The 13,901-nt window shown below is 52.2% G+C and overlaps 1 protein-coding gene across 1 annotated transcript in view; it reads left to right on the top strand.

The window, feature by feature from the left end:
• LOC140402260 (estrogen-related receptor gamma-like) overlaps window positions 1-13,317 on the top strand; it is a 180,232-nt gene extending 166,915 nt beyond the window's left edge. Inside the window, exon 7 of the mRNA XM_072489892.1 lies at window positions 12,649-13,317. Coding sequence (XP_072345993.1) covers window positions 12,649-12,893 — 245 coding nt within the window. The 3' untranslated portion in view covers window positions 12,894-13,317. The remainder of the gene's footprint in view (window positions 1-12,648) is intronic.
• Window positions 13,318-13,901: the final 584 nt, after the last annotated feature.

Genomic DNA, 13,901 nt, shown 5'->3' with positions numbered 1-13,901 from the left:
TAGCTGTCAATCATCTCACTTTCAGGACATCACCACAGGGGTTCCTCAGAATAGTGTCCTAGGCCCAACAATCTTCAGTTGCTTTATCAATCACGTCCCTTCCACCATAATGTCAGAAGTGGGGATGTTTGCTGGTGACTGCACAATCTTCAGCGCCATTCGCGACTTCTCAGATAATGAAGCAGCCCCTGTCCAAATGCAGCAAGACCCGGACAACATCCAGGCTGGGCTGACAAATGGCAAATATTATTTGCACCTCACAAGTGCCAGGCAATGACCATCACCAAAAAGAGAAAATCTAACTACCGCCCCTTGACATTCAATGGCATTACTATTGCTGAATCCCCCACAATCAACATCTGGGGGCTATCATTGATCAGAAATTGAACTGGACGGGCCACATAAATACTGAGGCTTCAAGAGCAGGACAGAGGCTGGGAATCCTGTGGAGAGTAACTCACTCTGCAAAGCCCGCCCACCATCTACAAGACACAAGTCAGGAGTGTGATGAAATACTCTCCACTTGCCACAATTGGTGTGTTCCTGCCCATCCCAATAGCCTGTCTATATCCTCTTCATATCTGCTGCTATCTTCAAATTTCAAAATTGTGCTCTGTACCCAAAATCTGAGTCACTATTGGCTAGATGTTGTTGTCCGTTGTAAAGCATCAGGGCTTTGTCACTGACCCTACACAAAGCTACCCATAAAGATCCAGTGATCTCCATGACATGGACTTCAACCGTACCAAGGCTAATTTCATTTTGGCTACAGGCGATCTCCAATGACAATAATGTCACCAAGCAATTCATCTACCTTGTTATAGTTGCTGTGTGCATTCAGATAAAAAGCCTTTAATCCAGTCTTTTTACATTTTTCCCTACTCTTTGTTTGGACTCTCTGTCCCTTCCAGTCACACTCTGTTTACCATAAACCACATCACTACCCTGCATTATTGTCTTGTTCTTCCTCTTTATCTTCCCAAATCTTCCCTCACGTCAACCCCCACTATTTAGTTTAAAGCCTTGCCTATAGCCCTCATTATACAATTTGCCAATACACAGGGTCCCAGCACAGTTCAGGTGATGGACATTCCAATGGTACAGCTCCCACTTTTCCCAGTATTGGTGCTGGTGTCCCATGAATGATTCCCTGTACCACAGTGCTGTGGTCAGTTTGCTCATCTCCCTGAAGTCCCAGCCCTTGTCTACACAAACTTCGGAACTATCAAACTCGTTCAGCCAATTGCAAAGGATGAGACTCCACCATTGTTACCTCCTGGACCCCATACCTGCTTCACCCTCTACCCTGGGCCAGGGACAGAATCAGAAATACCTACCCTAAGGGGAGTGACTGCCTCCTGCAACAGTCCCTCTCCCTGATGCATCGCAGTGTCTGGACTTCGGACTCCAGCTTGTCAACTCTGAGCAAAGATCCTTGAGCAGCAGACACTTGCGGCAGACATGGTTAGTGTGGATTAAACAGGCACCCACAAGCCCGTACAAGCTGCAGCTACAACACATTACCTGCCCTGTCATTTGAATTATGCTCCATTTAAGTCGTTTGGTTCAAGTTTAGAAATCATTCAACTGGGTGGGTGACCTGTAACTGTTCTGTGAAATAACTGAACAAGCAACTGGGTTGTATTCAAGGCCGCTCACCATGAACTACTCAAGGGCAATTAGGATTTCACAATAAATGTGGTCTTGTCAGCATTGCTCTCATCCCGAACTTAAACCTTAACCATAACTCAACCCTGCAGCTGTTTTATCCATTTCTGCTCTACCCAAGGCTGGTCCTTCATTCATTGTCTCCTCATCTTCATCCATAACTGCGATCCTCACAGTTTATCTTACAGTCATTACCTCAGGGTAATGGAAATGAAACAAGCCCCAATTCTACTTTAGCTGGAATAGGAATGGAACCTGGGCTGTTGGCATTAATCTGAACCACACAGTAGCTTTCTATCCAACTCAGCTAACCAACACCCACATTATGATGCCATTAGACGTGACTTGGGGGGGATAAGGTGGAGAAGTAGGCTGCAAGTGTTGGGCACACTGGATAAGTGGGGCTTGTTCAAGGATCAGCTACTGCGTGTTCTTGATAAGTATGTACCGGTCAGACAGGGAGGAAGGCGTCGAGCGAGGGAACCGTGGTTTACCAAGGAAGTGGAATCTCTTGTTAAGAGGAAGAAGGAGGCCTATGTGAAGATGAAGTGTGAAGTTTCGGTTGGGGCGATGGATAGTTACAAGGGAGCGAGGAAGGATCTAAAGAGAGAGCTAAGACGAGCAAGGAGGGGACATGAGAAGTATTTGGCAGGAAGGATCAAGGAAAACCCAAAAGCTTTCTATAGGTATGTCAGGAATAAGCGAATGACTAGGGAAAGAGTAGGACCAGTCAAGGACAGGGATGGGAAATTGTGTGTGGAGTCTGAAGAGATAGGCGAGATACTAAATGAATATTTTTCGTCAGTACTCACTCAGGAAAAAGATAATGTTGTGGAGGAGAATGCTGAGCCCCAGGCTAATAGAATAGATGGCATTGAGGTACGTAGGGAAGAGGTGTTGGCAATTCTGGACAGGCTGAAAATAGATAAGTCCCCGGGACCTGATGGGATTTATCCTAGGATTCTCTGGGAGGCCAGGGAAGAGATTGCTGGACCTTTGGCTTTGATTTTTATGTCATCATTGGCTACAGGAATAGTGCCAGAGGACTGGAGGACAGCAAATGTGGTCCCTTTGTTCAAAAAGGGGAGCAGAGACAACCCCGGCAACTATAGACCGGTGAGCCTCACGTCTGTAGTGGGTAAAGTCTTGGAGGGGATTATAAGAGACAAGATTTATAATCATCTAGATAGGAATAATATGATCAGGGATAGTCAGCATGGCTTTGTGAAGGGTAGGTCATGCCTCACAAACCTTATTGAGTTCTTTGAGAAGGTGACTGAACAGGTAGACGAGGGTAGAGCAGTTGATGTGGTGTATATGGATTTCAGCAAAGCGTTTGATAAGGTTCCCCACGGTAGGCTATTGCAAAAAATACGGAGGCTGGGGATTGAGGGTGATTTAGAGATGTGGATCAGAAATTGGCTAGCTGAAAGAAGACAGAGGGTGGTGGTTGATGGGAAATGTTCAGAATGGAGTACAGTCACAAGTGGAGTACCACAAGGATCTGTTCTGGGGCCGTTGCTGTTTGTCATTTTTATCAATGACCTAGAGGAAGGCGCAGAAGGGTGGGTGAGTAAATTTGCAGACGATACTAAAGTCGGTGGTGTTGTCGATAGTGTGGAAGGATGTAGCAGGTTACAGAGGGGGATATAGATAAGCTGCAGAGCTGGGCTGAGAGGTGGCAAATGGAGTTTAATGTAGAGAAGTGTGAGGTGATTCACTTTGGAAGGAATAACAGGAATGCGGAATATTTGGCTAATGGTAAAGTTCTTGAAAGTGTGGCTGAGCAGAGGGATCTAGGTGTCCATGTACATAGATTCCTGAAAGTTGCCACCCAGGTTGATAGGGTTGTGAAGAAGGCCTATGGAGTGTTGGCCTTTATTGGTAGAGGGATTGAGTTCCGGAGTCGGGAGGTCATGTTGCAGCTGTACAGAACTCTGGTACGGCCGCATTTGGAGTATTGCGTACAGTTCTGGTCACCGCATTATAGGAAGGACGTGGAGGCTTTGGAGCGGGTGCAGAGGAGATTTACCAGGATGTTGCCTGGTATGGAGGGAAAATCTTATGAGGAAAGGCTGATGGACTTGAGGTTGTTTTCGTTGGAGAGAAGAAGGTTAAGAGGAGACTTAATAGAGGCATACAAAATGATCAGGGGGTTGGATAGGGTGGACAGTGAGAGCCTTCTCCCGCGGATGCATATGGCTGGCACGAGGGGACATAACTTTAAACTGAGGGGTAATAGATATAGGACAGAGGTCAGAGGTAGGTTCTTTACGCAAAGAGTAGTGAGGCCGTGGAATGCCCTACCTGCTACAGTAGTGAACTCGCCAACATTGAGGGCATTTAAAAGTTTATTGGATCAGCATATGGATGATAATGGCATAGTGTAGGTTAGATGGCTTTTGTTTCGGTGCAACATCGTGGGCCGAAGGGCCTGTACTGCGCTGTATCGTTAAAAGAAAAAAAAAAGATTTGGATTGAAAACCAGTGATCAGCATTGTTCCTATTGTATGGACTGAGATTGTAACAGAGAGACAGTTATAACTGGGAGTCTGTGATGAAGATGGGGAGTAACAGAGAGAGTGTTAGAATGGAGAGTCTGAAAGTGAGAGTGGGGTTCAGCAGGATTCTAATGGTTTCTATCATAAGATTCTGAGGATTCCTGCTCCTTTCGTCCTTAACTTTCATTCTCAATTCTTTGTCAAGGACACATTTCTCTATGCTTAATTCTAGAAGCTATTGGTGTGCTGCTTGTTAATTACAAAAGGATGATTTTGCAGAGAGATTGCGCGCAGCAACTGAGGATTCCACACAGCAACAAAGCACGAGACCCAACTCTTTAAATTATTTGCTAAAAGGAAGCTGATGACCGATAAAATTATTGACAACTGTCACTTGCTGAGCAAGAGACGTGATCTATTCTATTGACTGAAACCCCAATTCAAAGATGCAGCTGTCTAGTCTGCAATGTCAAAGTCTCCAATGGCCCAGAATAATGGTGCACCAACAGTGAAGGTGAGAGAGAGATTGTGGGTCGAGTAGGGTTTAATAGACATAAAGGAAAATTGCACCCTCGGGAAAGAATTGGGATCGGGGCTCAGGAAAGAAGAGAAATTGATTTTGTAATTACGAGTTCATCAATCTAATTGATTGACACAACGTTGGTACTTTTCCATTTGTGTTTGTTCATAAAAGCAAATAATTCCAGATAGTGCAGAAAGGCACAGAGCGAGGAAAGAGGGAAGAGGAGGGGGAGGAAGCGAGAGAGAGGAAGTTGCATGAGGGAGATGAAAAGAAAGTGAGAGAGGAAAAGAGTGAGTGGGTGTGGGAGAGAGAAAGGGTGCGCGAGAGAGAGGGTGGGCGAGAGAGAGAGGGTGCGGGAGAGAGAGAGAGAGGGTGGGCGAGAGAGAGAGAGGAAGTTGCATGAGGGAGATGAAAAGAGAGTGAGAGAGGAAAAGAGTGAGAGGGTGCGGGAGAGAGAGAGGGTGCGGGAGAGAGAGGGTGCGGGAGAGAGAGGGTGCGCGAGAGAGAGAGAGGGTGGGCGAGAGAGAGAGAGGAAGTTGCATGAGGGAGATGAAAAGAGAGTGAGAGAGGAAAAGAGTGAGAGGGTGCGGGAGAGAGAGGGTGCGCGAGAGAGGGTGCAGGAGAGAGAGAGAGGGTGCGGGAGAGAGAGAGGGTGCAGAAGAGAGAGAGAGGGTGCGCGAGAGAGAGAGGGTGCGCGAGAGAGAGAGGGTGCGCGAGAGAGAGAGGGTGCGCGAGAGAGAGAGGGTGCGCGAGAGAGAGAGGGTGCGCGAGAGAGAGAGGGTGCGCGAGAGAGAGAGGGTGCGCGAGAGAGAGAGGGTGCGCGAGAGAGAGAGGGTGCGCGAGAGAGAGAGGGTGCGCGAGAGAGAGAGAGGGTGGGCGAGAGAGAGAGAGGAAGTTGCATGAGGGAGATGAAAAGAGAGTGAGAGAGGAAAAGAGTGAGAGGGTGCGGGAGAGAGAGGGTGCGCGAGAGAGGGTGCAGGAGAGAGAGAGAGGGTGCGGGAGAGAGAGAGGGTGCAGAAGAGAGAGAGAGGGTGCGCGAGAGAGAGAGGGTGCGCGAGAGAGAGAGGGTGCGCGAGAGAGAGAGGGTGCGCGAGAGAGAGAGGGTGCGCGAGAGAGAGAGGGTGCGCGAGAGAGAGAGGGTGCGCGAGAGAGAGAGGGTGCGCGAGAGAGAGAGGGTGCGCGAGAGAGAGAGGGTGCGCGAGAGAGAGAGGGTGCGCGAGAGAGAGAGGGTGCGCGAGAGAGAGAGGGTGCGCGAGAGAGAGAGGGTGCGCGAGAGAGAGAGGGTGCGCGAGAGAGAGAGGGTGCGCGAGAGAGAGAGGGTGCGCGAGAGAGAGAGGGTGCGCGAGAGAGAGAGGGTGCGCGAGAGAGAGAGGGTGCGCGAGAGAGAGAGGGTGCGCGAGAGAGAGAGGGTGCGCGAGAGAGAGAGGGTGCGCGAGAGAGAGAGAGGGTGCGCGAGAGAGAGAGGGTGCGCGAGAGAGAGAGGGTGCGCGAGATGAGAGGGTGCGCGAGAGAGAGAGAGAGGGTGCGCGAGAGAGAGAGAGAGGGTGCGCGAGAGAGAGAGGGTGCGCGAGAGAGAGGGTGCGCGAGAGAGAGAGGGTGCGCGAGAGAGAGAGGGTGCGCGAGAGAGAGTGTGTGCGCGAGAGAGAGAGGGTGCGCGAGAGAGAGAGGGTGCACGAGAGAGAGAGAGGGTGCGCGAGAGAGAGAGAGGGTGCGCGAGAGAGAGAGAGGGTGCGCGAGAGAGGGTGCAAGAGAGAGAGAGAGGGTGCACGAGAGAGAGAGAGAGAGTAAGCGAGAGAGAGAGAGAGAGAGTGCGCGAGAGAGAGAGGGTGCGCGAGATGAGAGGGTGCTCGAGAGAGAGAGGGTGCGCGAGAGAGAGAGAGAGGGTGCGCGAGAGAGAGAGGGTGCGCGAGAGAGAGAGGGTGCGCGAGAGAGTGTGCGTGAGAGAGAGGGTGCGCGAGAGAGAGAGGGTGCACGAGAGAGAGAGAGGGTGCGCGAGAGAGAGAGAGGGTGCGCGAGAGAGAGAGAGGGTGCGCGAGAGAGGGTGCACGAGAGAGAGAGAGGGTGCACGAGAGAGAGAGAGAGAGTGCGCGAGAGAGAGAGAGAGGGTGCGCGAGAGAGAGAGGGTGCGCGAGAGAGAGAGGGTGCGCGAGAGAGAGAGGGTGCGCGAGAGAGAGAGGGTGCGCGAGAGAGAGAGGGTGCGCGAGAGAGAGAGGGTGCGCGAGAGAGAGAGGGTGCGCGAGAGAGAGAGGGTGCGCGAGAGAGAGAGGGTGCGCGAGAGAGAGAGGGTGCGCGAGAGAGAGAGGGTGCGCGAGAGAGAGAGGGTGCGCGAGGGAGAGAGGGTGCGCGAGAGAAGAGAGGGTGCGCGAGAGAGAGAGGGTGCGGGAGAGAGAGGGTACACGAGAGAGAGAGAGAGGGTGCACGAGAGAGAGAGGGTGCGCGAGAGAGAGAGGGTGCGCGAGAGAGAGAGGGTGCACGAGAGAGAGAGAGGGTGCGCGAGAGAGAGAGAGGGTGCGCGAGAGAGAGAGGGTGCGCGAGAGAGAGAGGGTGCACGAGAGAGAGAGAGGGTGCGCGAGAGAGAGAGAGGGTGCGCGAGAGAGAGAGGGTGCGCGAGAGAGGGTGCACGAGAGAGGGTGCACGAGAGAGAGAGAGGGTGCACGAGAGAGAGAGAGAGGGTGCGCGAGAGAGAGAGGGTGCGCGAGAGAGAGAGGGTGCGCGAGAGAGAGAGGGTGCGCGAGAGACAGAGGGTACGCAAGAGAGAGAGGGTGCGCGAGAGAGAGAGGGTGCGCGAGAGAGAGAGTGTGCGCGAGAGAGAGAGTGTGCGCGAGAGAGAGAGGGTGCGCGAGAGAGAGAGGGTGCGCGAGAGAGAGAGGGTGCGCGAGAGAGAGAGGGTGCGCGAGAGAGAGAGGGTGCGCGAGAGAGAGAGGGTGCGCGAGAGAGAGAGGGTGTGCGAGAGAGAGAGAGGGTGCGAGAGAGAGAGGGTGCGCGAGAGAGAGAGGGTGCGCGAGAGAGAGAGGGTGCGCGAGAGAGAGAGGGTGCGCGAGAGAGAGAGAGGGTGCGCGAGAGAGAGAGAGGGTGCGCGAGAGAGAGAGAGGGTGCGCGAGAGAGAGAGAGGGTGCACGAGAGAGAGAGGGTGCACGAGGGAGAGAGAGGGTGCACGAGGGAGAGAGAGGGTGCACGAGGGAGAGAGAGGGTGCCCGAGAGAGAGAGGGTGCACGAGAGACAGAGGGTGCGCGAGAGAGAGAGGGTGCGCGAGAGAGAGAGTGTGCGCGAGAGAGAGAGTGTGCGCGAGAGAGAGAGGGTGCGCGAGAGAGAGAGAGGGTGCGCGAGAGAGAGAGAGGGTGCGCGAGAGAGAGGGTGCGCGAGAGAGAGGGTGCGCGAGAGAGAGAGGGTGCGCGAGAGAGAGAGAGGGTGCGCGAGAGAGAGAGAGGGTGCGCGAGAGAGAGAGAGGGTGCACGAGAGAGAGAGGGTGCACGAGGGAGAGAGAGGGTGCACGAGGGAGAGAGAGGGTGCACGAGGGAGAGAGAGGGTGCACGAGAGAGAGAGGGTGCGCGAGAGAGAGAGGGTGCGCGAGAGTGAGAGGGTGCGCGAGAGAGAGAGGGTGCGCGAGAGAGAGAGGGTGCGCGAGAGAGAGAGGGTGCGCGAGAGAGAGAGGGTGCACGAGAGAGAGAGAGGGTGCACGAGAGAGAGAGAGGGTGCACGAGAGAGAGAGAGGGTGCACGAGAGAGAGAGAGGGTGCACGAGAGAGAGAGAGGGTGCGCGAGAGAGAGAGAGGGTGCGCAAGAGAGAGGGTGCGCGAGAGAGAGAGGGTGCGCGAGAGCGAGAGGGTGCGTGAGAGAGAGAGAGGGTGCGCGAGAGCGAGAGGGTGCGTGAGAGAGAGAGAGGGTGCGCGAGAGAGAGAGAGGGTGCGCGAGAGAGAGTGAGGGTGCGCGAGAGAGAGAGAGGGTGCGCGAGAGAGAGAGAGGGTGCGCGAGAGAGAGAGGGTGCGAGAGAGAGAGGGTGCGCGAGAGAGAGAGGGTGCGCGAGAGCGAGAGGGTGCACGAGAGAGAGAGAGGGTGCGCCAGAGAGTGAGAGGGTGCGCCAGAGAGAGAGAGGGTGCGCCAGAGAGAGAGAGGGTGCGCCAGAGAGAGAGAGGGTGCGCCAGAGAGAGAGAGGGTGCGCGAGAGAGAGAGGGTGCGCGAGCGAGGGTGCGCGAGAGAGAGAGAGAGAGGGTGCGCGAGAGAGAGAGAGGGTGCGCGAGAGATGGTGTGTAGCTGTAGGCACTGGATGCTGCGAAGGCTATGGGTCCTGACAATATTCCGGCAATAGTACTGAAGACCTGTGCTCCAGAACTTGCCGCACCCCTAGCCAAGCTGTTCCAGTACAGCTACAACACTGGCATCTACACGGCAATGTGGAAAATTGCCCACGTGTGTCCTGTAGACAAGAAACAGGACAAATATAAGGGGAGACACTGGTGTCGTGGTATTGTCGCTGGACTAGTAATCCAGAGAGCTTTGACAAAGGGTTATCGGATTGAAAAAAACGTTAGCTCTTTGGGCAACACGGTAGCACAGTGGTTAGCACAATTGCTTCACAGCTCCAGGGTCCCAGGTTCGATTCCCGGCTTGGGTCACTGTCTGTGTGGAGTCTGCACGTTCCCCCCGTGTCTGCGTGGGTTTCCTCCGGGTGCTCCGGTTTCCTCCCACAGTCCAAAGATGTGCAGGTTAGGTGGATTGGCCATGATAAATTGCCCTTAGTGTCCAAAATTGCCTTTAGTGTTGGGTGGGGTTACTGGGTTATGGGATAGGGTGGAGGTGTGGGCTTGGGTAGGGTGCTCTTCCCAAGAGCCGGTGCAGACTCGATGGGCTGAATGGCCTCCTTCTGCACTGTAAATTCTATTCTATGAAATCCAACCCAGCCAATTACCGCCCTATCAGTCTACTCTCCATCATCAGCAAAGTGAGGGAAGGAGTCATCAACAGAGCTATCAAGTGGCACTTACTCAGCAATAACCTGCTCACGGACGCTCAGTTTGTGTCCGCCAGGGTCACTCAGCTCCTGACCTCATCACAGCCTTGGTTCAAACATGGACAAAGGAGCTGATTGCCAGAGGTGAGGTGAGAGTGACTGCCCTCGACACCAAGGCAGCGTTTGACCGGGTGTGGCATCAAGGGGCCCGAGCTAAACGGAATCAGAGGGAGAAATTTCTACTGGTTGAAGTCATTCCCGGCACAAAGGAAGATGGTTGTGGTGGTTGGAGGTCAATCATCTCAGCTCCAGGACATCACTGCAGGAGGTCCTCGGGGTCGTGTCCTCGGCCCAACCATCTTCAGCTGCTTCATCAATGGCCTTCCTTCCATCATAAGGTCAGATGTGGGGTGTTCACTGATGACTGCACAATGTTCAGCACCATTCGTGACTCCTCAGATACTGAGGAACATAGAACATAGAAAATACAGCACAGAACAGGCCCTTCGGCCCACGATGTTGTGCCGAACCTTTGTCCTAGATTAATCATAGATTATCATTGAACCCACAGTGCAGAAGGAGGCCATTCGGCCCCCTGAGTCCGCACCGGCCCCCGGAAAGAGCACACCACCCAAACCCAACACCTCCACCCAACACCAAGGGCAATCCGGACACCAAGGGCAACCCATCATTGGCCAATCCACCCAACCCGCACATTCCCGGACTGTGGGAGGAAACCGGAACATAGAACATAGAACATAGAAAATACAGCACAGAACAGGCCCTTCGGCCCACGATGTTGTGCCGAACCTTTGTCCTAGATTAATCATAGATTATCATTGAATCTACAGTGCAGAAGGAGGCCATTCGGCCCCCTGAGTCTGCACCAGCTCTTGGAAAGAGCACCCTACCCAAACTCAACACCTCCACCCAACACCAAGGGCAATTTGGACATTAAGGGCAATTTATCATTGGCCAATTCACCTAACAATGGGCAGCCCGGTAGCACAGTGGTTAGCACTGTTGCTTCACAGCTCCAGGGTCCCGGGTTCGATTCCCGGCTTGGGTCACTGTCTGTGCGGAGTCTGCACGTTCTCCCTGTGCCTGCGTGGGATTCCTCCGGGTGCTCCGGTTTCCTCCCACAAGTCCCGAAAGACATGCTGTTAGGTAATTTGGACATTCTGAATTCTCCCTCTGTGTACCCGAACAGGCGCCGTAATGTGGTGACTAGGGGCTGTTCACAGTGACTTCATTGCGGTGTGAATGTAAGCCTGCTTGCGACAGTAATAAAGATTATTATTACAAGTCCTGGACAATATCCAGGCTTGGGCTGGCAAGTGTCAAGTTACATTCGCGCCACAGAAATGACCAACTCCAATAAGATCTAATCAAATTATTCCCATTGACATTCTGGCATTAACATAATTGAATCCCCCAATATCACGTCTTAGGTATTCGCAAAAACTGAACTGGACGAGCCATATAAAACTGTGGCTATTCGAGGCTGGGAATCCTGCGGCAAGTCACTCACCTCCTGACTCCCTAAAGCCTGTCCACCATCTACAAGGCCCAAGGAGTGTGATGGAATACTCTACTTGCCTGGATGAGTGCAGCTCCAACAACACTCAAGAGGCTCGATACCAATCAGGCAAAGCAGCCCCGCTTGATCGGCGTCCTTTCCACAAACATTCACTCCACCACTGACGCACAGCACCAGCCACATAGAGTCATAGAATTTACAGTGCAGAAGGAGGCCATTCGACCCATCGAGTCTGCACCGGCCCTTACAAAGAGCACCCTACTGAAGCCCAGGGCCGGGATTCTCTGATCCCGTGCCAGGTCGGAGAATCGCCGGGGGGGGGGGGGCACGAGAATCGCGCCGCGCTGCTCCGACGCCGGGCCACTGATTCTCTGGTGACCGGAGAATCGGCGCCAATTGCACCCGCGCCGGTCGGGGGGCGTTGAAAGCCAATCCACCTAACCCGCACATGTTTGAACTGTGGGAGGAAACCCACGCAGACATGGGGAGAACGTGCAGACTCCGCACAGGCAGTGACCCAAGCCGGGAATCGAACCTGGGACCCTGGAACTGTGAAACAACTGTGCTATCCACTGTGCTAACGTGCTGCCCATCTACCATGTACTGCACGAACTCACCAAGGGTCCTTATACAGCACCTTCCAAATCCACGGCCACTAGAAGGGCAAGAGCGGCAGATACCTGGGAACGCCACCACCTGGAGGTTCCCCTCCAACTCACTCACCACCCTGACTGGGAAATATATCGCCGTTCCTTCACTGTCGCTGCGGCAACATCCTGGAACTCCCTCCCTAACAGCACTGTGGGTGTACCTACACCACATGGACTGCGGCGGGTTTAGAAAGCAGCTCAGCACAGCCATTTCAATGATAATTAGGGATGGACAACAAACGTCGGCTCGCCAATGACATCCACATCCCAAAAAATTATTTTTTTAAAATGTTTGCATATTTATAAGGTCCTTGGGTGAGGGAGGGGCAGGAGAGTGAGGAATGATCCAAGTGGTTCGAATCTTTCTCTCTCCCAATGCTATCTCCACTCGGCCTCTTTCCGTATTTAACCCGAAATTGATTTTATGTTCCTCACTTTTCCGGATTCTCTCCTTGAACCCTACAAGTCACTGTGAACAATGCCATTGGCTCGGGGAACGACATTAATTTCAAAGTCCAGAATGTCCAAGTCTTTGTCTCTGTTGTTGTCACTGATCCAGCAATGATGACACAGGACAGCCCTTTCTAATTTTCCCACCTCATAAGATTCAAGCACAACCGATATTCCCTCAGATACATATCGCCCATAACACAAACTCATCCACTCCCCACCATCCACACCCCAAACACCAACCCAAACCCCCCCATACCCATCATCCCCCCCCCCCCCCCAGTGAAACTGAGCCCAACCTGCAGTGAAAATCTAAACCAGATTAAAATAAGATGGAAGATGCCTCATGTTTTCTTTAATTGATTACAGATTCAATGAATATTGAAAACATAGAGGCGATTCAGAACCTGCAGGATATTCTTCACGAGGCTCTGCAGGAGCATGAGAAGAACAGGCACCGGGAGGATCCGCACCGTGGAGGAAAACTGCTGATGACTTTACCACTTCTCCGACAAACAGCAAACAAGGCCGTGCAATGCTTCCGTCGAATCATGGCAGAGGGTCGAGTGACGATGCACAAACTCTTCCTGGAGATGCTGGAGGCTAAAATGTGAAAGCTGGAGTGGAGGACCTGCTGAATCATCTTCCCTTCAAACACAACTACCAATACCTGCTGACCAGCTCAGCTGCAACAAATAAACTAAACCGATCCAGACTAGGATCAAAGCCAGCTCTGGAGCTCTATCCTCACTTGACTAAGAAATAACTTTCACAACCTGGTGATGTGTTATTTGAATGTATGGGTGGTATGTGTGCACTATAACTTGGTGATAAAGGCTGACTACCCATTCCCCAGGTTACAGGGTCAATTCACTGGTAGCCAAATTCGGGACATCTGATAAAAATTCCTGGTTCTGCAATTGCCACAAAAACCACAATGGTGACACTTGAAATAAAATAGAAGTTTTTCAACAATTGGAAAGTTTATTTGATGAAAAGACAATGAAAATAAAAGAAAATCTGGGACTCTGGTTATAACGCGGTTGCTCTTTTATACCTCACGATAACTAGCCAATCTTCAACCTATGCCAATATTTTACCCACTACACCATGAGCTTTTGTTTTCCACAATAACATTTCATGTGGCACCTTATCAATTGTCTTCTGGAAATCTAAGTCCAGTACATCCACCAGTTCCCCTTTATCCACAGCACGTTTAGCCAATTTATTGGAATTCTCTGCAGAAGTAACATGTGTTCCTCTCACAAAACCATGCTGACTCTTAATCTAATTACCTTGAATTTATGTAAGTGTACTTCTGTAAGGGCTTCTAATATTTTCCCAACAACAGATTTTAAGCTAACTAGCCTGCAGTTAAGTGTTTTTCAAACTTTTTTTCCGGGGACCCGTTTTTACCAACCAGCCAACCTTTGTGACCCACACCAGCCGACATTCGCGACCCACCATTGTCTCTTACTATTAATGCGAGATGGGAGCCTGCTTGGCCCTCACGATCTCACTCTAAATCAGGTTGACAGGAGGAGGGGGCACAGGTTGGGTTCATGATTTAGCCGGTTCCTTAGTGCCATCTTAATCTTTGTGAGGACAGAAAATCCAACCTC

The sequence above is a fragment of the Scyliorhinus torazame genome, chromosome 25 (genome assembly GCF_047496885.1).
Source record: "Scyliorhinus torazame isolate Kashiwa2021f chromosome 25, sScyTor2.1, whole genome shotgun sequence".
In the NCBI taxonomy this organism is placed as follows: Eukaryota; Metazoa; Chordata; class Chondrichthyes; order Carcharhiniformes; family Scyliorhinidae; genus Scyliorhinus; species Scyliorhinus torazame.
This window is presented reverse-complemented; position numbering and strand designations above follow the sequence as displayed.